This window comes from Dermacentor albipictus, chromosome 1, assembly GCF_038994185.2.
Source record: "Dermacentor albipictus isolate Rhodes 1998 colony chromosome 1, USDA_Dalb.pri_finalv2, whole genome shotgun sequence".
Lineage (NCBI taxonomy): Eukaryota > Metazoa > Arthropoda > Arachnida > Ixodida > Ixodidae > Dermacentor > Dermacentor albipictus.
In genome coordinates this window covers 240,742,685-240,765,609 of record NC_091821.1, presented here as the reverse complement: position 1 = coordinate 240,765,609, position 22,925 = coordinate 240,742,685, and the positions used below count along the sequence as shown (strand labels likewise).

The 22,925-nt window shown below is 49.9% G+C and overlaps 1 protein-coding gene across 2 annotated transcripts in view; it reads right to left on the bottom strand.

Annotated features, from left to right (window-relative positions):
• Nucleotides 1-5,652: 5,652 nt before the first annotated feature.
• LOC135901640 (serine-enriched protein) overlaps nucleotides 5,653-22,925 on the bottom strand; it is a 189,319-nt gene continuing 172,046 nt past the window's right edge. For both annotated transcript variants that reach the window (XM_065431492.1, XM_070531122.1), the window contains 6 exons: nucleotides 21,667-21,800; nucleotides 20,721-20,837; nucleotides 8,477-8,586; nucleotides 8,109-8,367; nucleotides 7,597-7,775; nucleotides 5,653-6,070 (listed from right to left, as the gene is read on the bottom strand). In XM_065431492.1, the coding sequence (XP_065287564.1) occupies nucleotides 5,887-6,070; nucleotides 7,597-7,775; nucleotides 8,109-8,367; nucleotides 8,477-8,586; nucleotides 20,721-20,837; nucleotides 21,667-21,800 (983 nt within the window). In that variant the 3' untranslated portion in view covers nucleotides 5,653-5,886. The remainder of the gene's footprint in view (nucleotides 6,071-7,596; nucleotides 7,776-8,108; nucleotides 8,368-8,476; nucleotides 8,587-20,720; nucleotides 20,838-21,666; nucleotides 21,801-22,925) is intronic.

Genomic DNA, 22,925 nt, shown 5'->3' with positions numbered 1-22,925 from the left:
TGGATAACCGAAGATGCCCGTTGCCACTATCATCGACCCACTTGCATTCAAGCGACTCATCGGAAATATCCCTTTGTAATTTGTAGTATCTCTTTGTCACTAACTCCCCACTCCCTCATGTAATGTCTCAACAGAGACCTTTGAGGAAATGAATAAATAAATAAATGAATAAATGTTTTCGTGTACGCTACGTATGGCCGGCTGTAGCCTCTAAAGTACATGCACAGACGCCGCCAATCTCAGAGTCTGCGTGGTGAACAAAGCCCCGCACGAAATTCCAAACACTAAAGCTGCGCGACAGGGCCCCCACCCGCCTTTTACCTGTACATTGCCAGTGGAGCGTCGGGCATAAATTCGATCCAAAGCGGTGGGATAAGCTTTGCCTGAAATCGAAGCTTTCTTTGCCTCTTCCCAGGGGTTTCGCATTCGTCGTCGTTTTCTCGCCGGATTCATTTGTGGATATAGATATGTAGACAACTTGTGTCATTGGGTATGTGGTGGTTTCTGTCTTGCCCAGTGGACAACTATAGGTCCACTGTGTGTGCGCCCGAACAACTTGCTGTTGTCTGGTTTAGTGTACAACTTGGCTCACTGGGTTTGAACCCGAACAGACAACTGCATTTTCGGCACTGGGTATCATGCCACTGGGCCTGTGGCCATCCCCGGTCAATTCCCCGCAATCGGTATGTTCCACTGTGAGACAAGGGGTATAGAAACCTTAAATGTATTTGGACGTGTGTCGTGCTCCTCGGTTCATGCACCTCTCATCAACATTCTTCCCTGAACAACCATCCACAATTGCCGTCGCACTGGTGACACAGACAGCTACAGGCGACGAGCTAGGAGTCCTCCGGTATGCTGTTGCTACCTCGCTAACACAAACAAGCTTAGCGTGTTTATGTTTTCACAGCGGAGCTGTCTTGGGCTCGTTTCCGGCGTTTCGTGATGTGCGTGTGCAAAAACTATCACCACGTGGGCCGCGTTGAGGGGTGTGTGAGCCATTGCTTAAGAGGGTATGAGCCTGTAGGGGGCATGACTCTACAGGGGAACGGAGTGAAGATCACGTACGAGTACGAAGAGCCCTTCCCAGATGTGCTCCCGTTACCATATTAAACATTTAGTGTCCTACGGGTGTTCGTAGAACAGACTACTTTGATGGGTTAATGAGTAAATTGGACAGAGTTGTCATTGCAGGGGACCTTAATTCACTTCATATTACGTGGGGGTTTCGCTCAGATACGAGTGGTGAAGTCCTGTGGTCATGGTTATCATAAAAAAAAATGTTCGCTGCTGAAATATGCGGGCTGCAACATTTATGCGCTCAGATTCAAGATCCGTGATTGACCTAACTCTAGCGGCTGCTGGAGTTAGCGTGACTTCATAGACATCTCAAGATAGTGGGACTTCCAGTGATCATTTCCACATTATTTTCTCTATCATGTGTTCCCCGCAGAGTCAGTGATAAAACGATGAAATTTGTCAATATTGGTAGATATAAAAATGTTGCGAAATCTCCTATTAACTCATTAACTTCGCCTGATAAGGCTAAGCGCGACGAGCAGGTTATAAAATGCCTGAGTGACGCAACAGAACAGTCCACATTTACATAGGAGTTTCTACTAGAAACAACAAAAAAAAAATTCCCTGTGGTGGACTGAAGAGTGTGAAAGGGCGTATCGTCGTAGGAAAGCTGCGTGGAAGAGCCAGCCTTCTTCATAACCAGAGCCCCTTAAATTTTTTTAACTACAAATTTTATGCGGCCTCCTTTAAGTGGACAACTGCGAAAGCTAAGGATGATTATAACGCTAATGCAAACACTTACTTATGACTCAAAAAACAGGAAAGCCATACACAGATTCATGAAGCACAATAAGAAACCTACTGTCAGCCATGTTTTGAACTCCGTTGTACTGACCCCAGTGGAAGCTAAGACTAATCTTGATTGCAGAGCACATGGCCTTGCATTGCGATTCCAGGCACAGTGCTCAGTAGTGTTCAGAATGCCGTCACAGTGAAATGACTTTGAATAAGTAAACTCGTCGGAACTTCTATCAATCGTAGCTTGTATGAGATTGGCAGCTCCGGGTTATGATGTTATATCTGTCAGCGTGCTCAAATTCTTGGCACATAACCTTAGGGGAGAGTTGCTAAATATTGTGAACATTTCCCTTAAGAAAACATGGCTACCGACGAGCGGAATATAGCTAGAATTATCTCGCTTCTAAAGAATGCTGGGAAAAGGCTTGATTTGGACAACATTCGGCCAATCGCTGTAACTTCTAAGATGGTAAAATTAATTGAAAAAGTTGTTTATATTCGTCTATTAGAAATTTTTTTTTAAATTAATGCATTAAGCATCGCTCAGATTGAATTTCGCAGTGGTTCTATGTAGCCCGCGCAACTCGATTTAGAAAGCAATATACGGTTAGCTAAAAGAATTTTGGAAGTTTCGGCCCTCGTAAAACTAGATGTTGCAAAAGCTTATGACAGCGTAGAGTATAGCATTCTACTGAATAAACTTGCTGCCTTAAACTCTCCATCGCATATCATCGTTTGGATAAAGCATTTCTTGCACGGAAGGACATTTTTTTGCACAGACCGGAAAGCATCCTTCTGAGTGGTTCTCCCAGACCAGAGGTGTACCTCAGGGTTCAGTGCTTTTCCTACTATTGTTTAATATACAATTATATGATATTCCAATTATACAGGATGTCACGCTGTTTGTGTGTGCGGATGTCATGGCATTCTTTGCTTGCGCTAAAGATATTCACATGCTTTACCAAAAGTGCAAGCGTATTTAAATCTTGTGGTCTGGCTGGATAATTTGCGCAAGGTCCTTAACATTAACAAAAGTTCCCTTCTTGTATTCCTTACGCATCAATCGGTTTCCTTATCTCTTCTGTATCAGAATCAAATGATTCCGCAGGTAGACACTATAAGGTACCTGGGAGTCACTTACGATCCTGACCTAGATTGGCGTCGTCATATAAAAAAAAAACGCTGTGAGAAAATATGAAATCGCTCTTGTCCAGTTGACGAGAAAATGCATCAGGAAGTTTGGTGTGCGTAGGGATAATCTACATTTATCGCGCTTATGCAAGACCGGTTCTTGAATTTTGTTGTGTGCTGATGTCTGGCTCTCCAAACTTATAAGTTGTAAACTTTATTTATTATAGAGAGACGGGTCCTACGTCAGTGTCTTGGCGTTCTTAAGTATGTTGCAAACTCTGTGCTGTATTTCGAAGCAAACATGCCAGATTTAGCATCGAGATTTCACCGGCTAACAGCAAAAACTTTTCTTAGAGCATACGAACATGTTCACGGGACAAGTTACCCGGTGCTTGCCGCACAATTCTACATGGCCAAGATACAAGCTCCCCCAAGTCGTGTTTGCGCAGTCTTTTAGCAAATATAGACGTTAACCTATGATCAGTTCAATGTGTCACTCCAATAAAAACATATAATACTTGTAAGTTTGATGACCTCTTTCCAAAGAATGCTAAATTCATAGCCAAACAGACACTAGTCGGACTCTTGAGTGAGTATCTGGAATATTTTTCCTTTTACAATGTAGTGTCCACGGACGCATCACAAAAAGATGAGAAATCAGCGATAGGCATGTGCTCTCAAATACTATTAGGGAGCTTTGCTATCCGTCTTTCCGATTACACTCCAATTTATGTGGCCGAATTCATGGCCATATGCTTGGCCGTATACAAAATTCCGAAAAATGTGTCACACATAATATTGTTTCAGACTACCTGTCAGTTCTTATGTCGCTAGAAAGCACAATAATTCACTATTGCACCGATCGCTACGCTTCTTATTCCCCATCATGTTAAAGGAATTCGGTTTTTGCGGACACTTGGACATTGTGGACTAGCATCTAATGAGACGGCAGACAACTCGGCAAAGGCAGCGCTTGCTGGGCCAGTGAGTTTCTTTTTACCCAACCTTACTCTGCTAGCGGCAACAAGATTAAGAAGGCGACAAGTCCTATAGGTAGAAAAAATGAGCCCCTCCTTGCTGCATCGGACTTCGAACATTAAGCGTTCCCCTGGAATGATCGGTTTTGTCCCTCTCAATAACGCGAAGTTTTCTCCTCTTTTGCCGAAAATATAATTCTGAGAGAAAGACCTACTTAGAGCAGCACCTATTGCGTATGAGCCTTCCTTGGCCGAGCTCGAAAGGAAGTGTGTCAGATTGTACAGGAGTACGTTATTGCGACTGGAAGACTCTCATGTTAAGCACATTTTCCTCAATATTAACAATAAATCGCCTTATTTTCGTAATATAGCACCTTCGTCAAAATTGGCATAGCCACTATTCAATAAACAGAAACAGAAAAATAATTTATATTAACTATTAAATAAATATGGATAACACAGATCAATAAGTTAACAGGAAGCAAGAAGTTCATATGTTTCCATTGAGAAGAAGACGAGCCCTTCGGCGAGCCAGACGACAAGCCATTCGGCGGTCCGGAAATCATAATGTGCGGCGATCTGCGACATCGATGTGAAGGACGAACTCGTGAACGGTACCGTCAGTGTACCCGGAGAGATATAGTACAGGGAAGGCTACGCGCGCGATGCAGTACACATTTCTGTAAAATTTGATGTGCCAGATACTGGCCGTCTGGCTAAGATCAAAGCCAAGCCCTTCGCGTATGCTGCTCGGAGACGGGCGATCAAGATCATGGCTTATATAGTGCCTGTCTAGTTTCGTACATTCACGATCATCTCGGATAGAAAGACCGGACTGAATTGCCGACGAAGGCAGTTTCCGGTGGTTTAAGGTAGTGCGGTCACTGTACAAACTGGGGACGGAATCGTTGTCGCCACCGCATGCGTTCATCCCGGAACGTAAAAGAGGGACCTTGAAGAATTTAAGAACGACAGATTTGGGTGGATCCTTCCGGTGGACCCCAATCCCGCTGTCAATGCAGGTGACATTAACGTCGATGTGTCTCGTCCCTACGGAAAGTGGTTCTTAGCGTTTCTCTTGGGAAGGTTTGGCCTTCAATGTCGCCCCAAGACCAACGTCTCCACGACGCGCCATCGCTCGTGCATGGACATAACGTTCGCTAAGAAGATCTCCAGTGTCATCACAGAGCCCATGGCCGTCTCTCATAGCGACTATATAGCAGTATTTACTGTGGTCACGAGATAAACGTTAATACAAATAAACATGCATAAACAGTGCATACTTGTGCAATATTGTTTTGTTGTTTATTTCATTTTCTTTATAGTTATACACAGATCCACTGGTCATCCACCTTCACAGAGTGGAATGGCTCTGAATTTTTTTCTCCTTTCGTTTTTTTTCGTCGCCATACGGCGGCTATGAAGCTGAGAATGAGGGGGTGACCTGACGACGTCTTGAGGTTGGCAACGACGGCACAGCGAAAAGGATAGACGTGCAGAGCGAACCCAGTTTCGGGCTTCCGACTGCTGTCCCGGGAGAGAGACTCGCAAAATAATTTATGTCCGGAAGAGGCCGAGTGCTGTTCAGTCAAACGCCATCCTCTCCGATAGTTGGTCAGGAATACTCTTTCTATGAATAAGGCACAAATTACAAGAGTACAAAGGCACGAATACAACCCCTTCCCGCCCCCCCCCCCTCCACAAATGAGAAAGCACTTTGAACAGCAAGACGTCAAAACTGTGCATGTTTATTCGTCCAGTCTCGGTAAGGCTTGTAAATGAGCCTTAAGAAAGGGCGCGCCGTATGCCAAAAAAGAAGAAAAAAAAAACGAAAAAAAAAGGGTTGTCGCAACTTGTGTAAAATGAGCATATACAGGTTCAGTTCAGCACAATGTACAAGAAAGAGAGAGAGAAATAAAAAAAAAGAAAAGGCCTAAGGAACTATCGATCGCAGCGTATATCACTTTCCAACGGTCGTGAAGACCTCGTAGTCCAGCACTGTAAAGTTGTAGTCGCCCATGAGCAGAGTGCACGAAGCGCCCTCTCCGTCGTAAGAGTGCGGTAGGTTCGAGTAGCTCTCCATGTTGGAGTTGCAGTGATTAGAGATGCTCAGGTCTGCGCCAGCCCCGAAAATCGGCCCGTATCTGCGATGAACAGATAAGAAAACGACAGAGAGCTGAGGAAGTTTGCAGAAATTCGTGGAACGCAGAAGGGGGGCGGCGTGCAAAAAGACGGACACACCAAGAACGAAAAGGACAACAAGCGCTTGTGTTGTCATTCTCGTTCTTCTTGCGTCTGTGCTTTGCACGGCTACTTTTCCGAACGCAATAAACAGACAAAAAGCACGGCCGGTAGAGGAACTGATATTATTGGCTTGAGTGTCGCAACAAGCCCGCCGCCTCGAAACCAGAAATGCGATTTGGTGCATCATAATGCGATTTATCTTTTTTACTTGACAATGATAACGTAAGATATTTCTTTCATCCATATGTCACGTCATCGAATATTTAGAAAAAAGCAAACTGAACATAACAAACACAGGAAACAAAACAAACGTAACAAACAAAAGTACTGGTGTGCGAATATTGGAAATTTAGAACACGAATCGAATAGCAAGGACTATACGCAATACTTACTGCAGTCTACAGAAATAAAGATCGGTGGAAGTGGTGACTGTCTCGAATGATCCTGCTGCTGGAGACCAGCGGTTGTTGCAAAGTGGAACCATTTCTTGAGCGAACGCACGGATGAGTCAGATACTGTTCGACAATTTTCAGTCATTCAAAAAGATGTGTCGTCTTTAGACAGCCTACGAATTTGTAGTCGCGATAGATGCAAGGCAGTTTACTTGGCCAGCCTCACCACGTTCTTATAGATTTAAAACAATACATGGTGCTACATTATTGCATATATACCTCCTTTAACGAACATAACACTCCTCATTTATATGGTGACGTGCGGTTTGCTTGTTTCATTACTGCATGAGCTCTTCTTTAGTGCCAGCGCCATCTAGTGCTTGTAAACGAATGGCGCGCGCGTCACGTCGCATATACTATTTCTTTATATAGGCGCGAGCACGAGCAGGGGCGGGCCACACACGCAGGAATGAAAGTCCAGAACAAATGTCAACCTCACCACGGTCCTTCGCACGCGCCAAGTCGCATAGCAACAAGTTGCTTATGAAAGCGAGAGCACGCCAGTTTCTTTCATACGGTTGTGTTTTTCGAAACTTTGCCTGAGGGATAAAAGGATGTGGTATATCTTTTCCCATTACTGATATGTTCTTCGCCGGAGTACAATAAATCACTGGCCATGTCAACGGCGTCATATTACCGACGTCACCTTGCTGCTGTCACACACACAAAATTGTTCGCCTTACACAAACATATTGTTCCATTTGGTAACGCCTTGCAGAACCCCAGACGATGCTGGATAGCCAAGTACTTGCAAAATTCTTCGCGTAACATAAATGTTCACAAGTGCGTGGAACCTGCATTTCTTGTAGTCTACATTACCGTTATTGGACGTCACTCTTTTGACTTTCTCAGCTTCCCTCTCATCCCCCTATTTCAATTAGCTGTCCAGAATCTGATTCTTCAGGACAATTTGCCAGCCCTGGATTCAAAATTAACCTCTGTCTCTCTCTATCAAGGCGTGCGCGGGTACTTACTCGGGGTGGTGGGAGATGGCGAACATCTTCTTAACGATGTCGAACTTTGTGGGCGGTAGGTCCGCGTTGTTGATCAGCGTGAAGAGGAAGGCTTTCTCCGAGGCAATGTACCGGCCGCGGCCTCCAGTCTTGCCCCAAGGTACGTCGCTGAAGCCGCCGCATAGCTGTCCCTGAGAACCCTGCATGTCACCGCCGCACGCTCAGAACAAGAGGCACAGAAGGCGTCGTGTGCAGGCCCGTTCATACTCGCCACTCGGCTCCCACCATTGCCGCCGCGGATAACTGTGGATTTAAGAATTCTGACGGTACAGCGTGCCCTCAATCATCACTGGTATGTTGTCTTCGCCAAAAGTTTAAGGTCTACTTAGCCCCCGAGTGCCACTGATGTTAGATTGTGCGCTTTGTTTTCTCCAACACGACAAGTTCTCTAAACCTCTAGAGAATTGGGACATCTATCTTTAGTTACCGTACAACTGGAGCGTCTACGACAGTTAGCCTGAACGCATGCTTACCAGGGCGATGACAAAGGTGGGGCTGTGCCCGTCGCACAGGTGGTGAAATGACTCGGCCGAGTAGCCATGGTTGGAGGCCCGGTAAAGCAGCCGCCATAGCTGCTTCGGTGCACCGTACCAGGCGTTCAGCACTTGTTGGAGCCGCAGCTTGGGCCCAGTCAGCAGTTGCGAGCCCTGGAAGAGTCGCAGCGAGGTGCGCGGCTGAAGATGCCGCTCCTCCAGGTGCGTGAATTTGCTCGGCAGCGCCGCGTACCGGTACCTGCGCCAGACGTCTCTTGAGGAAAAATCTCCTTGACCATGCGGCACAGCGGATAAGCAACCAACGGGCAACGTAGCATTTTTATTTTGTTTAATAACCGACTTCCTACCTTTCCAACGTCAATTCCATTGGAACAGCACCCGTTGGTTCAACCTCTTCGGCAAACACTTGACTGTCGATGAGCAGCAATCGCACGTGATTGATGACTCCCAGAAGTTGCTGGAAGAAAGAAAGAAAACGAGCACTTTGGAACGCGCGTTATAACTAGTAGCTTTAGCGCATGAACATCTGAAAAAAAGACCAGTATAATACGGTAGAACAGCTCTGTCTACACGATTACAAAATGGTTTGATCATGATAGACATAATAACTTTTATCCTCCTGTAATGGCTCGCGCTTGCTTAATGCAATGCTCATTCAGTAACCCGAATTTTTCAGCTGACATGACGAAGAGGTCAGGTAAGCTAAGTAACTGCGACGAAGGAGACTAGGAGGAGGTTGTGTTCAAGCACGTACGCAAGCGCCAAGAAACGCACACACGCATTTATGTATGTATGTATGTATGTATGTATGTATGTATGTATGTATGTATGTATGTATGTATGTATGTATGTATGTATGTATGTATGTATGTATGTATGTATGCATGCATGCATGCATGCATGCATGCATGTATGCATGCATGCATGTATGTATGTATGTATGTATGTATGTATGTATGTATGTATGTATGTATGTATGTGTGTATGTATGTATGTATGTATGTGTATGTATGTATGTATGTATGTATGTATGTATGTATGTATGTATGTATGTATGTATGTATGTATGTATGTATGTATGTATGTATGTATGTATGTATGTATGTATGTATGTATGTATGCATGCATGCATGTATGTATGCATGCATGCATGTATGTATGTATGTATGTATGTATGTATGTATGTATGTATGTATGTATGTATGTATGTATGTATGTATGTATGTATGTATGTATGTATGTATGTATGTATGTATGTATGTATGTATGAGAGGCGTAGGAGGACGAATAAACATTATTTAAAGTGAGCCGACGGTAGAATCGTCCGAGGTCGGCGGCGTCCATAGAAAAGGATGCCGTGGAGCTGATTAAGAAAATCTGGAGGGAATTACAGAAGTGGGCTTCTCCCCAGAAAGACCCTATCAATGGAGAAGCCAGCTTTACAGACGCTTACTTAAAGGGACACTAAAGGCAAACATAAAGTTAAGCTAAGGCGATAGATTAGTGCTCGAGAACCTCTAAGGCGTCAATATTATCGCTAACAGAGCCTTAATAATCGAGAAATTGAGGTAAATGCAGGGCATGATTAGAGACCCCCGGGACATTCAAGTACTTGCCCGATGACGCAAACACTTCTCAGTTAAATTCTGTCACTAGCTAACTTAGAACGCATGCTCTGGCGGTGCCCCGCATTACGCGACAGCGACGGCGTCGCGTCGTCCGAATGAGAGGATGCCCTAAGCAGCCCCGATCGTAAAGCACAGCTATGGGCTGTCCACCGGGCCCGCGACGCCGCAGAGAGGCTCGGCCTTTCTGTACCGACGTGGGAGCGGCCCGCTACGTGCTGACGCGCATTCCGAAGGACCCGAAGAAAGTTTTACCATACCATACCATACTAGTACTCAACCACTCGTTGCAAAAACAATCCTTGTATTGTAATATAAGACGAAATAAAATGTTACTTGTCCAGTTCTATTTCATATTCAGAAAAAACTCCTTGAAATTACCCTTGACAACGACGCGGGCGGTAGACAGGTTTCGTTTTCGCTCGACTCCGCGCCACCCACGCTTTAGCATTTCAGTAGTTCCGTTATCGCGTAGTGCTGCCCTGGTTTTGCTGGCTCGCGAAACTCGCACAAACTGCAAGTAGCAGATAATTCAACTTCCATGCGATGTCGCGGGATGCCCGAACGGTCTACGCCACTTGACCAAAAAGCAGTTGCAGCGGCGAATCCATCGCTCTGTCTTGGCTTGGTACCGCAGTCTGACAGGCAACGACGGCAGCAAAGGGTGGTGATGGCGTATGCAACGTCACCACTCCCCCGGTTGGGTGGCGGAAGATTTGAATTTCGAAAAAGGCATTCGAACCCTTCAGATGCAATTTTCTCGTAAACTAAGTATTTTCTTGGCGCGAAACAAGTGTTGCGAGGTTTCTGTGATGGTATTTAAACAGTCCATGTCGACTTACTATTTGCCTTTAGTGCCCCTTTAAGGGGTTTTAAAGAGCAATGATAATCAATTTAGGTTGGTAAAGCATTCTTTCAAAATACTATTTCGGATACTATCTTTCAAAATAGTACTTTAAAGTCTGTATTTTACTGTGGAAAATGAAAGCCAATCTCTACATTTTTCAATTCACTTCCCACTGCTCAGCGCCGCTGCGTTAGTATGGTGGCACGGATTTTCAAGTATGCTCGCGTATTTGAGCCGTTTTGACGCTGGGAAAGTTTTTGAAACTTGCCGCACCGGCCCTTTTGGTTCCTTTAAAATGAAACGATGTCCTTCTAGCGATATACACTTAAGAGGACCTGATTGGTCGCTCACAATATTCGCGATGTCACGGTGATCTGGCGCGGGAACTTCAGGGCGGCGTTGCCACTCGTCTTTCGATTTTTCGGCCTTTTCGGGCTTACCCTGCTGCTCCCATGCTTTCCAATTGCCGAGGCACTATAGTTAATAGTAAATATTAACCTTATATTCCTTTTTAGCTTCACTTGAAGCAATCATGTACGTATAAGCGCTTTTGAAACAACGTCGGCGTTCGCATACATTGGCCGCCGTCGCTTTTCAGGTCTCAGAAATGAATGGAAGCAAATAGTGATGATGTATTGCCCCCGAATGTAATACAGCCTGTACAGCATAACTATAAAGACCATCTAGTCTTTCGTGGGTGTTCCAGGGTATTCAAGCAACAAACTTTCTCGTGCGACATAAGTATGAAATCTTCTGCTTAGAATTTGTCGCCAGTGGCGCAACTGTACACTACGTGAGAGATCGCATGACATGCCTTTGCTTATAGAGGGTGCTGCAAGGTCCCACGGGAGTGAAAAACATTTCCGCATATATTATTTGGTAAAAGCCTCACCAATCCAGATCACTCTGTTGCACTTTCTTTGTCTGTTCCTTTTTTGCCTTTTATTTTACAGTGTTCTCGCACGGAACCACCCTGTTAGAAAGCCAAAGTAAAGTCTTCCTCTAGCTCGTTTTTCTTTAACTTCTCCTTCTGCCCGCGTCTTAGTAGCGACCCACCCAAGAGGCGTACACTGACTGTCACAGTGTATTACACAAGTTTGACAACTAAACTTGCTGCAAGAAGTTGTCTTGAAGAAATGTAACGGTGTCCCCTGAGATTTCTCATAGAGGCGTTTGTTGACGTTGTGGGGATCGCACGCGCATCCCGATATCTCCGGAGCGGCCACGCGGTTATCACGCGATAATCACGTGCTCGCTCGCGGAGGGTAGCGTGGAGAGGGCACCTTCGCCACTCCCGCTGCTCTTCGCGCCTGGCCGCGACGCTGCAGCCAAGGCACCCCGTTCCCTCCTTTCCCTTTCTTGGAACCGGGGAGACCCCTCTCCGCCGCTCGGGAGAAGCGCTATTCCCCCGACGCATCTTTGTCTCACGGCGGAAGAGCTAGCGAACGGCCGCATCTCAAATCAGCCGCTGAGACCGCCGCACGCCGTCCCCCTGTGGCGCCCGGACCTTGGTGTGCGACTCACCGCCCCAGGGCCCGAGCGCGGATCCACTTTTGGGTGAGCTGAACTCTTATCAGCCTCTTTTGTGGTTCCCACATTGTGCGGTTTGTTTCGCCCCAGACGTGCGGAATGCTCCGCCGCTGAGGTTTTGTGTTGTGTTGTGTTGTGTTTGTGTGTGTTGTGGCTGTTGCTGTCTGTTGGAATCAGTGTACACCAAGGTGAATAAACACCTTAGGTCGAGACTCACCCTGTCCCCACTGGCCTGAACCCGCCGTGGTCGCAACTCACTGCGAACCGCGGGTTAGGGGTCACAGCTCTGACTGCTAGGGCTGCTGCGAAAGTGCTAGGGAGCGACTGCCGCTCCGCCGGCGCTGTGCGATCCAGAGAAGGGTCAGGTGCGCACGCGCGAGCCTGAGTAATACCCCTATATTTGGCGCCCAACGTGGGGCCAGAGGTGTGACAGGTTGAGTCTGTTTGTGTAAGTGATTGCCACGACACGAACGAACCATGGCAGCATACGGGGCTGATTTACAGCCGTTGTATACGCTGTCGCAGGTTGCTACCAACAGGCAACAATTCGAAGCGGCGGTAACTGCTACCGCTCAGTCATGCCCTGCGGCGAACATTAGCCCTGGGAATTTGATAAGCTTCGAAGAGGGTAGCGCTACACACGAGGCGCTCTCTCCGGCAGGATGTACCCTTGAAGGCGTGAGGCACATTACGCCGAACCCTTCGCCAGTGTTTGCGGAGAGCATGGAGCCACTGCGGCATACTTGCTCGACGCGTTCTGCTCCTGTGCCAGGCATTACTGGCCAGAGCGAGCCTCGTACCCTTGAAGGCGGGAGGCACATTACGCCGAACCCTTCGCCAGTGTTTGCGGAGAGCATGGAGCCACTGCGGCATACTTGCTCGACGCGTTCTGCTCCTGTGCCAGGCATTACTGGCCAGAGCGAGCCTCGTACCCTTGAAGGCGGGAGGCACATTACGCCGAACCCTTCGCCAGTGTTTGCGGAGAGCATGGAGCCACTGCGGCATACTTGCTCGACGCGTTCTGCTCCTGTGCCAGGCATTACTGGCCAGAGCGAGCCTCAACAGGCGCTGTTGCAGGATGCGATGCGCTTGATTGAGAGGTTGACAGGTGCCGTGCAGAACACTCTGCTGACATCTGCCGCCGCTGCTAGACCGAGAGTGAGGGTGGACTTACCCACCTACAGCGGGTATCATGATTCAGTTAGCGTCAACGAATACCTCGATCGCGTGCTGACTTACCAGCGCGCAACGGGGCTGTCCGATGACGAGATGCTGGAACGCGTCGTACCAGTGTCGTTAACTGATCACGCTGCCCGCTGGTTCCGGCTTACTGGCTACCGGTCTAGCACGCTGGCTGAGTTCCGAGCGGGATTACGCGAGGAATTCCTGCCCGCAGATTACGAGCGTCGTCTGCGGCGCGAGTTGGAGTTACGTACTCAGCATCCGGACGAATCCTTGCTCGAGTACGTCAGGGCGATGGACGAACTTTATCGTACCGCTGACCCTACCGCTCCGAACTGCGATAAGGTGGAGAGAGTCACACGACAAGCTCATCCCACCTTCGCAGCGTACCTAAGAGGCAGCAAGTTCAGGGATTTGGATGAGCTGGCCTCGGAGGCAAAGCGCATACAGGCGGACATACTCGCCTTGCGCTCATACCGACCTCCACCCCCAGCGTCGAGGGCACTTGAGCCGCGATGCGCGTGGAACGGGGACACTTTTCGCACTCGTTCCGGTGGAGATGGTGTGGTTGCTTTCAGTGACGGACAACTGAGAAACGGTTGGGGCTTATCTGACCGGGCTCTCGATCCATACACTTATGCCATGCGTGCAGCATGCGCTGCCGATGGCCGAGGTATGCAGAATCGTGGTCGATATGCCGGCTCGATGATGCGAGAGCAGAGCGTGCCTGCAAGGGAGCAGTCGATAGAGAGGAACAATGGTCAAACGGCGCGAGGCACTGGACGCCAAGCCCGTCAAAGGCCGGCTCTCCTCTGTTATCGGTGCAACCAGCCGGGGCACTACGCCCGGGATTGCAGACAGCCTGCGAACCGAGAGCACGCGCTTTCGGGAAACGAGCGGGGCCGCCGGTGAGCAATGCTGCATGGCCGGCGGCGGTTACAGCGGTGCGAAGTGAGACACACGAACTCCTTGCCCCGCTGGCTTGTCGTTTTGGATTGCCCAGCGACACGCCAGTCCCGCTCATAGAGGTTACAGTCGCCCGGCGCAGGTTTTTTGCGCTGTTAGACACAGGAGCAAGCGCTTCACTATTTGGCGACGAGGTGTGTGAACATCTCCGTCGGAGCACTATCCGACTGAGAGAGAGTAATGTGACCTTCCGACTGGCCAGCGGCACGGCACACGCGAGCTGTGCTGCTAGGCTTGTGGTGCGGTGGGAGAAACGAGTGAGGCGACAGCGCCTAGCTCACCTTCCCGGCCTGTCGGTTCCTATAATTCTTGGTAGAGATTTCCTCGCCAAGACGGGCATTGTTATTGACGTCTGCAACGGAGGATATAGGGAGCGAGCATGTGGCACCCTGAAACCTTTCGTTTCATTTCAAAAAGCGTCAGAGACAACTTCGTTCGATGATGCTTCGCGCGCAGACCGACCAAACGATTGCCCGAAAAGGTCCCTCAGAACGGTTGCGGCCGGGTCGAAATGCCGTCCGGCCAACCGCGCTGAGAAAAGAGGCGCGGAGGGGAACTGCTCCCCTCCCGCAAAGCCCATAACCCCCGCTGCGGTGGCAGACTGTGCCGCAGTGAGGGGCGAACGATACCACCCGCTGCTGGACGACTCAAGCAGTTTGTCGGGGGAAGAAAAGGCTCGCCTCTCAGCGCTTCTGACTGAATACGATGCCGTATTCACAGAGCGGCCTGGTTGCACTACGCTATACAGGCACAAAATTGAGACTGGCGACGCCTCTCCGTGGAAGTGTAATCCTCGGCCGGTGAGTTTGGCTAAGAGGAAAGCACTAGACAGCGCTCTGGACGAACTGCTCGATACAGGCGTTGTTGAACGATCGGACAGCCCATGGGGTTTTCCTGTGGTGTTGGTTCCTAAAAAGGATGGGACGCCCCGCCTTTGTGTTGACTATCGCCGCCTGAACGAGGTGACACGCAAGGACGCATATCCGCTTCCTAGCATTCCCTCGATCGTATCCAACGTTGGCGGAGCGAAGTACTTCACTACGCTCGATGCAAGCAGAGGATACTTTCAGGTGGAGGTAGATCCCAGTGACCGAGAGAAGACTGCCTTCACTTGTCACAGGGGACTTTTCCAGTTTACCCGTATGCCATTCGGACTTGTCGGTGCGCCTGCGACTTACCAGCGCCTGATGGACCGTGTCTTGGGTGACGCAAGGTGGCACCACGCTCTTGCTTACCTGGACGATGTTGTGGTATACTCGCGTACCTTTGATGGGAACTTACGCCATCTCAGGGACGTGTTGGAGCGTCTGAGGTCTGCGGGGATAACGCTAAACCCGACCAAGACCCAGATTGCGGCAACCCGAGTAACGCTACTGGGGTTTGAACTGGATAATGGACGCCTTCTACCGTGTGATGACAAGGTTCAGGCATTATTGAACTACCCGTCACCGGAAGACATAGGCGGACTGAGACGCTTTTTGGGGCTGGCGAATTTCTATCGACAGTTCATCCCAAACTGCGCTGCACTGCAAGCCCCCTTGACAATGCTGTTGAGGAAAGGTGAGCAGTGGAGGTGGGGTCCCGAGCAAGAGGAGGCACTGCGCAACCTCGTAAACGCGCTCGTGGAAACCACCGAGTTAAGGCTACCTGATTTGAACAAAGAATTTGTCATTCATACGGACGCCAGCGACCTTGGCCTAGGAGTGGTTTTGCTCCAACAGCACGAAGGTAGCTTGCGCCCGGTAGCTTTTGCCAGCCGCTCTTTGACTGCCGCAGAGAAAAATTACTCCGTGACCGAAAAGGAATGTCTGGCGATCATTTTCGCTCTCAAAAAGTTTGACTACTATATTGATGGAGTCCCATTCATAATTGAGACCGATCATATGGCACTAACTTGGCTTAGGCGCTTAGGAGAGCCGAGCGGCCGGCTCGCGCGATGGGCACTTCTCCTGCAGCGATACGATTTTACCGTGCGCTACAGGAGAGGAAAGAACAACGTTGTGGCGGACGCACTTTCGCGCGCGCCCGTTGACTGTGAGAAGAGTGATATTACTACTCAACTCACCTCGCCCGAAACTGAGCTTGAGAGCGGACTAACCGCTGCAACGATTGAGGTTGTCAGGAGGGGTAATATTAATACCCATCGTGACCCCTCAGTGACTCAGCCGAAGAGCAGAGTAACTGCTACAATGCTCGACGGCGCTGGTCCCGAAGGAAGGGCGGATGAACCCCCTTCTCAGGACGAAAGCGTGAACCACTTGGACTGCGTCAGTTCTGTGGGGAGCGTGTTCGGCAGAAAGGAGCTGTTAGAGGCACAGCGGGAGGATCCATTTTGTAAGAAAGTGTTTGAGGGGCTCCGGGAGCCCGGCGGCGCGGCCGCGGCGCACATGGTCGCAGCTGGTATTGCTGTGGGTGCGCGGCGCTCCGAAACAGCTGGTAATGCTGTGAGCGCGTTGGATTCCTACCTGCTAGACTCTGACGGCGTCCTGCTGAGATACATTCCCGCGGAGAAGGATACACACGAGTCCTTCAAAGCGGTGATTCCACGCACGCTGAGAGGAGCACTTTTACGCTACTTTCACGATACGTGCATCGCCGGGCATGCAAGTGGCCCTAAGACTTATCTAAAGTTGTGCCGCTTTGCTACCTGGCCTGGAATGAAGCGGGAGGTGATGCGCTACGCCCGCTCGTGTAACGTGTGCCAACGCGTGAAGCCGCGTGGTGGACGCCCACCCGGGCTCATGCAGCCGATCAATAGCCGAACACCGTGGCAAATTGCGGCATGTGACGTCATGGGGCCTTACCCCAGGACACCGAGCGGGAACCGATTCCTTCTCGTAGTCACAGACCATTTCAGCAAGTGGGCGGAATTGTTCCCCCTACGGAAGCTGACGGCACGCGTTATCATGGGAAAGCTGATCGAGGTGTTTACACGATTCGGCTATCCTGAGCAGCTGATAACGGACAATGCGTCCTACTTCACTGCCAAACTCTTCGTGGACTCTTGTGCAGCTCTCGGCATTAAGCACAGGAGAACAACCACGTACCATGCCCAGGCGAATCCCACTGAGCGTGTGAACCGCAACATCAAGCACATGCTAGTTGCATTTGCGGGGACGCACAATGAGTGGGACGCTTGTCTTCCTGAAATTGGATTTGCTATCAGGTCGACAGTGAATCGATCGACTGGGTATACCCCCGCCACCCTCAACCTTGGGAGGGAGCTGTTGAATCCGGTAGAACTTACTCTACAGGAACGATGCAGCACGGAACTGGTTGTTTCGTCGGCACGCGCCGATTATGCGACTGGGCTGCGCGCGAAGGTAACGGAGGCTTTACGAAAAGCGCGACGGAACCTGAGCACTGCACGTGCCGAGCAGAAAGCGCAGTACGACCGCTCTCATCGGGAAGTTCAGTACAAAGTGGGCGACCTGGTGTTGAGACGGAATCACGTCCTGAGCGACGCCAGTAAGAAATTCTCAGCTTCTCTGGCGCCAAAATGGGCAGGACCGTACCGGGTGCGAGAGACTGTCTCTTCGCTCGTGTACAGGCTGGCGGACTTGAAGCTAAGACCGATCAGCCGACCGGTGCATGTCTGCGATCTCAAACCCTACTATGACAGAGGGAACGAGTGGCCCGAGGAGAATGCTCTCCCGCGCCCGCAGGCAGCGGCATCGGGTGGCACGGCTCGAGGTTCGAGCCCGGTGCGGCATTATAACTTGCGATCTCGGCAGAACTAACTCTGTCCGGTTCGCGGAGGCTATTTTATTGTGCGCGATATCGGACGGAATGCTCCTCCGATGTCTAGCATGCAGGCTTCCAGAGCGAGCACGCGCTTTCTCTTTGGAAGAAGCGAGAGGGGCTAACAGAATTGTCGCAGCAGCAGACCGCCCGTCGGGAGCCGTGCAACAACCATCAATCAAGAAGGAAAAGACCATCTCCACTGCCGGTGGGGACGAGCAGGCCGCAAGCAGTCAGCAGCGCAGTGCAGGCAACGGGCGGCGAGAAAACATCCTCCGGCGGCTAACAGCGAGGTGAGAGGTGCAGCGGGCGACTTCCGGTCCGGAATGGTCGCGGCGGCGCAGAATTCGCCGAACCGCGCCGCACAGCTCCGCGACCGAGTTGCGAGCCCCGCAACCAAGCACCCAGCCTCAAGGTCGAAAGAAAGACTTCGCCCGCAAGGACAGGGTGGACCCCTGCTGCGCAGCGAGGTGCAAGCCATCGTCAGGGGTGGGTCGGCGCGCCTTTGCCGATCTTGCCTGCCGAAAACCGCGAGGGTGCGCCAATACCAGAGGGCAACGACCTCCGAGAACATCAAAAGAGCTGTCCTGCGCCATCTCGAGGCTGGTTCGGGGATCGCGTCAGCGTAATCGAGGCAGCCAAGAAAAATCCAGGGACCCTTTCGCCACCACGGACCCGGCACGTCCGACTGGGCAGGTGACGCCGCCGAGACGCAAGATGACCCGGACCCAGCGCCCTTCTTGCCTCCCACTGCATCCCGCTGCTGTCAAGCTGCTCCGTACCATCCTCCTGCGTTCCGGCCTGGCTCGCGACCACCTACACGGCGACAACGACGGTCTGCAGCTAGAGCTGCTCCCTCACCAACATGGATGGACTCAAACCGTGTTGCTGTCGGAGTAGCATGTCCCTCTCGCAGGAAAGCCTCAGGTGACGGCGGCCTCTTAGCGGCTAAAGGGTTATTTTAAGGAGGGGGGGGATGTGGGGATCGCACGCGCATCCCGATATCTCCGGAGCGGCCACGCGGTTATCACGCGATAATCACGTGCTCGCTCGCGGAGGGTAGCGTGGAGAGGGCACCTTCGCCACTCCCGCTGCTCTTCGCGCCTGGCCGCGACGCTGCAGCCAAGGCACCCCGTTCCCTCCTTTCCCTTTCTTGGAACCGGGGAGACCCCTCTCCGCCGCTCGGGAGAAGCGCTATTCCCCCGACGCATCTTTGTCTCACGGCGGAAGAGCTAGCGAACGGCCGCATCTCAAATCAGCCGCTGAGACCGCCGCACGCCGTCCCCCTGTGGCGCCCGGACCTTGGTGTGCGACTCACCGCCCCAGGGCCCGAGCGCGGATCCACTTTTGGGTGAGCTGAACTCTTATCAGCCTCTTTTGTGGTTCCCACATTGTGCGGTTTGTTTCGCCCCAGACGTGCGGAATGCTCCGCCGCTGAGGTTTTGTGTTGTGTTGTGTTGTGTTTGTGTGTGTTGTGGCTGTTGCTGTCTGTTGGAATCAGTGTACACCAAGGTGAATAAACACCTTAGGTCGAGACTCACCCTGTCCCCACTGGCCTGAACCCGCCGTGGTCGCAACTCACTGCGAACCGCGGGTTAGGGGTCACAGCTCTGACTGCTAGGGCTGCTGCGAAAGTGCTAGGGAGCGACTGCCGCTCCGCCGGCGCTGTGCGATCCAGAGAAGGGTCAGGTGCGCACGCGCGAGCCTGAGTAATACCCCTATAACGTTTACGCAAGTTCCTGCAGCCTTTACCGGATCTTCTTGATTAATTAACAAACTGCATTTCAGGGAAAGGTCTTTGCGAAAGAAAGGAGAGAATATCAATTATGACGAAGCATGTCTTTCGTCTTTTGTATATCTCTGTCAAAGATTGGTGGTGGGGTAATTCGCACTCTCCGAACCGGAGGGGATGGGGCGACAACAAACCCACCCCGCGTGCGTTTAGTGAGGGTTCGACTGCTGACCGGCGATAAGGTCCACGCCTGATCTACCGTGAACCAGAGGCATGAGACGGAGGGCGACGTACAACACACACATTCAGTTTAATAAATTAAAATCATGCGCAAGACATAACGAAAGAAAAAGAACATACAACTACAAGTAGTGGGTCCTAGCTCGCGGAAGGCGTGCGGGTCACACAACGCACACCCTGACGCCACTCGCGCGACACTAAGCCCACCACGTGGGAGCTCCTAAGACTCGCGAATAAACAAAACATACGCGACACAAATGAAAAATACAAGTGACAATAAATGCGGCAAAGACTAAACTAACAGGACATATAAGAAACAACACTCGATGGATAATTAAACGAAAGAATAAACGCGATTAAAAAAGACAGTCCGGCGGAAAGTTTTGAGAGCGGGCTGGAACACGAGGCTTAACTGTGGCGTGCTTGCCGAGATCCCGGTGCACGACCAACCTGCTCCGTCTTCCAAGCCGCTCTGCCGCTCGCCGAGCTGCCTCGTCCCTCCGCCGCGCTCAGGCGACACACGTGACCAAACCGGTCTGGCGAGCTCAGGGACAATGGGAAGCTCTCTTCCCCATCGCCGTGCAAGCGGCGTTGCTGCTGCTGCGGCAATGGCGGCCATCTTGAGAGGGGCGCGGGCATGCACTCTGTGACAATCTCACGATAGAAATGAATGGCTAAAACATTATTGGACCTGCTATTGCTTATGTCGAAGGCCGGAGCTACGATACCTGGCAAATCCTGGCCCTTTCCTCTTCCGTCCAGTGCGCAGTCGGCTGAGTGACTCCAGCATGGTGCTTCGCCCATGACAACACTGCTCGCCAGACGTCCTCTTCTTCCATTGCCAACTTGACCAAAGAAAATCAAAGAAAACACAGGAAGGAAAAAAACCCATGACCAAAGCAACCTGGGCAAGGATCTATGGCGTAAACTTATGCGTGAAGAAAACAAGACGCGCAGTGCACGGTCACCACATTTTCTCACTTTACGTCTCCGAAGTCTAATTGAATCAACTGCGCCAAAGTAAATTGTTGTGGAAAAGTATAAGCAGGCTGTGTAAACACTGAGCGACAGTTCGCTCATTCCTGTCGCCTTCTTCCATTCTTCCTACGATTTGCTCACTAAAATAATTTTTCCTTGTATAAACTTGTTTCAGCTTTACATATACATGTCTGCCTACTGGTTAGACATGCGCGCACGAAAAAGCGGCGGTTTCTCTCTTTTGCAATACAGCATATCACCTGTGGGTGGTATATAGAAAGATAACGAAAAAAGGAAAAAGGCATCGAGAAGGCAAGCAACAAAACGTTTTTTAATCGCAAATTTCACGATTTAGATTTTTCGCAAACGTGGCCGTTGTAAAATTTTTTTTTCTATTCATGGTTTTCCGTCCATATTTTTTGGTTGCGGATTTTGTGCGATTACACATTGTCGCAGTTGTACAACAACAATACATTTTTTTCGAGAGAGAGAGACTCCAATATGCGAGTTCAAATTTGTGTGGCTTTGAAGTGACCACCCGTGAAGCGGGGTTCATATATCCCTTCCGAGGTTGACAGAACGCGCCACGAAAGCGGGCGAAGTTGCTTGGCGCCGCAACACACGCCGTGCGGAGTCAATGGCCGGCTCAAGTCAGGCGGGCAGGCGTCAAGTTATCACCATCGAAAAGAAACTCACGTAGTCCGAAGACACAAGGTGGATGAGGGCATCCTTGGGGAGGTTAAAAAATGCGCTCGTCTTGACGCACTCTATGGCGTTTTCGCCCACGAACGCTGTGCACCTGTCCACGAATGACTTGCCCCCTTTTGTACCTGAAAAGCGGAACGTTTAACAACACGTGAAATACTTGCAACTCATGGAACTCTCACGAACGTTCTTGAAGTTCTTGAATTTTCTTTTCCTCGTCATAACCAGGTGTTCACCAACCACGCAACCAGACATCACAACCACGCGCTCACTGAAGTTTGCCATAAAGAAACATAAATTTTGCCAAAAGTATCATTAAAGAACGCCTCTTTTTTGTTCATCATGGTGCTTGCCAACGACGACAACAACAACAACAACAACAACAACAACAACAACAACAACAACAACGACGACGACGACGACGACGACGACGACGACGACGACTAATAACTATATCTAATAAGTATCTAAGGGAACTGGAAGGCTGGCTGGATAGCTTACACTTAAACCTGAATGCTAATAAGTGTGCTATCCTTGTTTTTCCCGTTAAAGACCCAGTACACATATCGCTTAAATATCATCTCGAAGATATCCCACAAGTAGAGTCACTCAAGTACCTTGGAGTTATTTACAACGGAAATCTTAACTGGCGGCCGCATATTGAATATATTGCGACAAAAGGAGCTCGTACAATGGGCATTTTGCACAAGTTGAGCAATCGAAGAACAGGTTTGCGAGGAAAATCCCTGTTGATGGTATATAAAATGTGCGTTTGTCCGGTGTTAGAATTTGGATGTGTTTTATTCTCAGGTGTTCCATCATACAAGCTTCGGCCACTAGTTTTGTTAGAACGAGAGGCGCTACGTCTGTGCTTAGGCCTCCCGAAATACGTTGCAAATGCCGTATTATACCTGGAAGCAAGAATGCCACCAATTTTATGCCGATTTCACCTTCTGACCACTCAGACTTTCTTAAAGCTATATGGAACACCATTAAACCGTCCTCAAATTATTTTCATCTCCGATCCAGAATTATTTTTCCTGTTCATCGCCACAGGTTTCATAGACCACAGATTATATTTGTGCAAACATTACTTGGACCACTAAATGTGCAAATTCCCGATGTGCTTCCCAATAATACGCATTCAAATTGCCCAGAGATCAGGTTCGATGACATTTTCCCAAACCACGCGAAACTACTCCCTTACGGCATCCTAAACGCCATGTTGCAAGACCACCTAAGCACCCTAG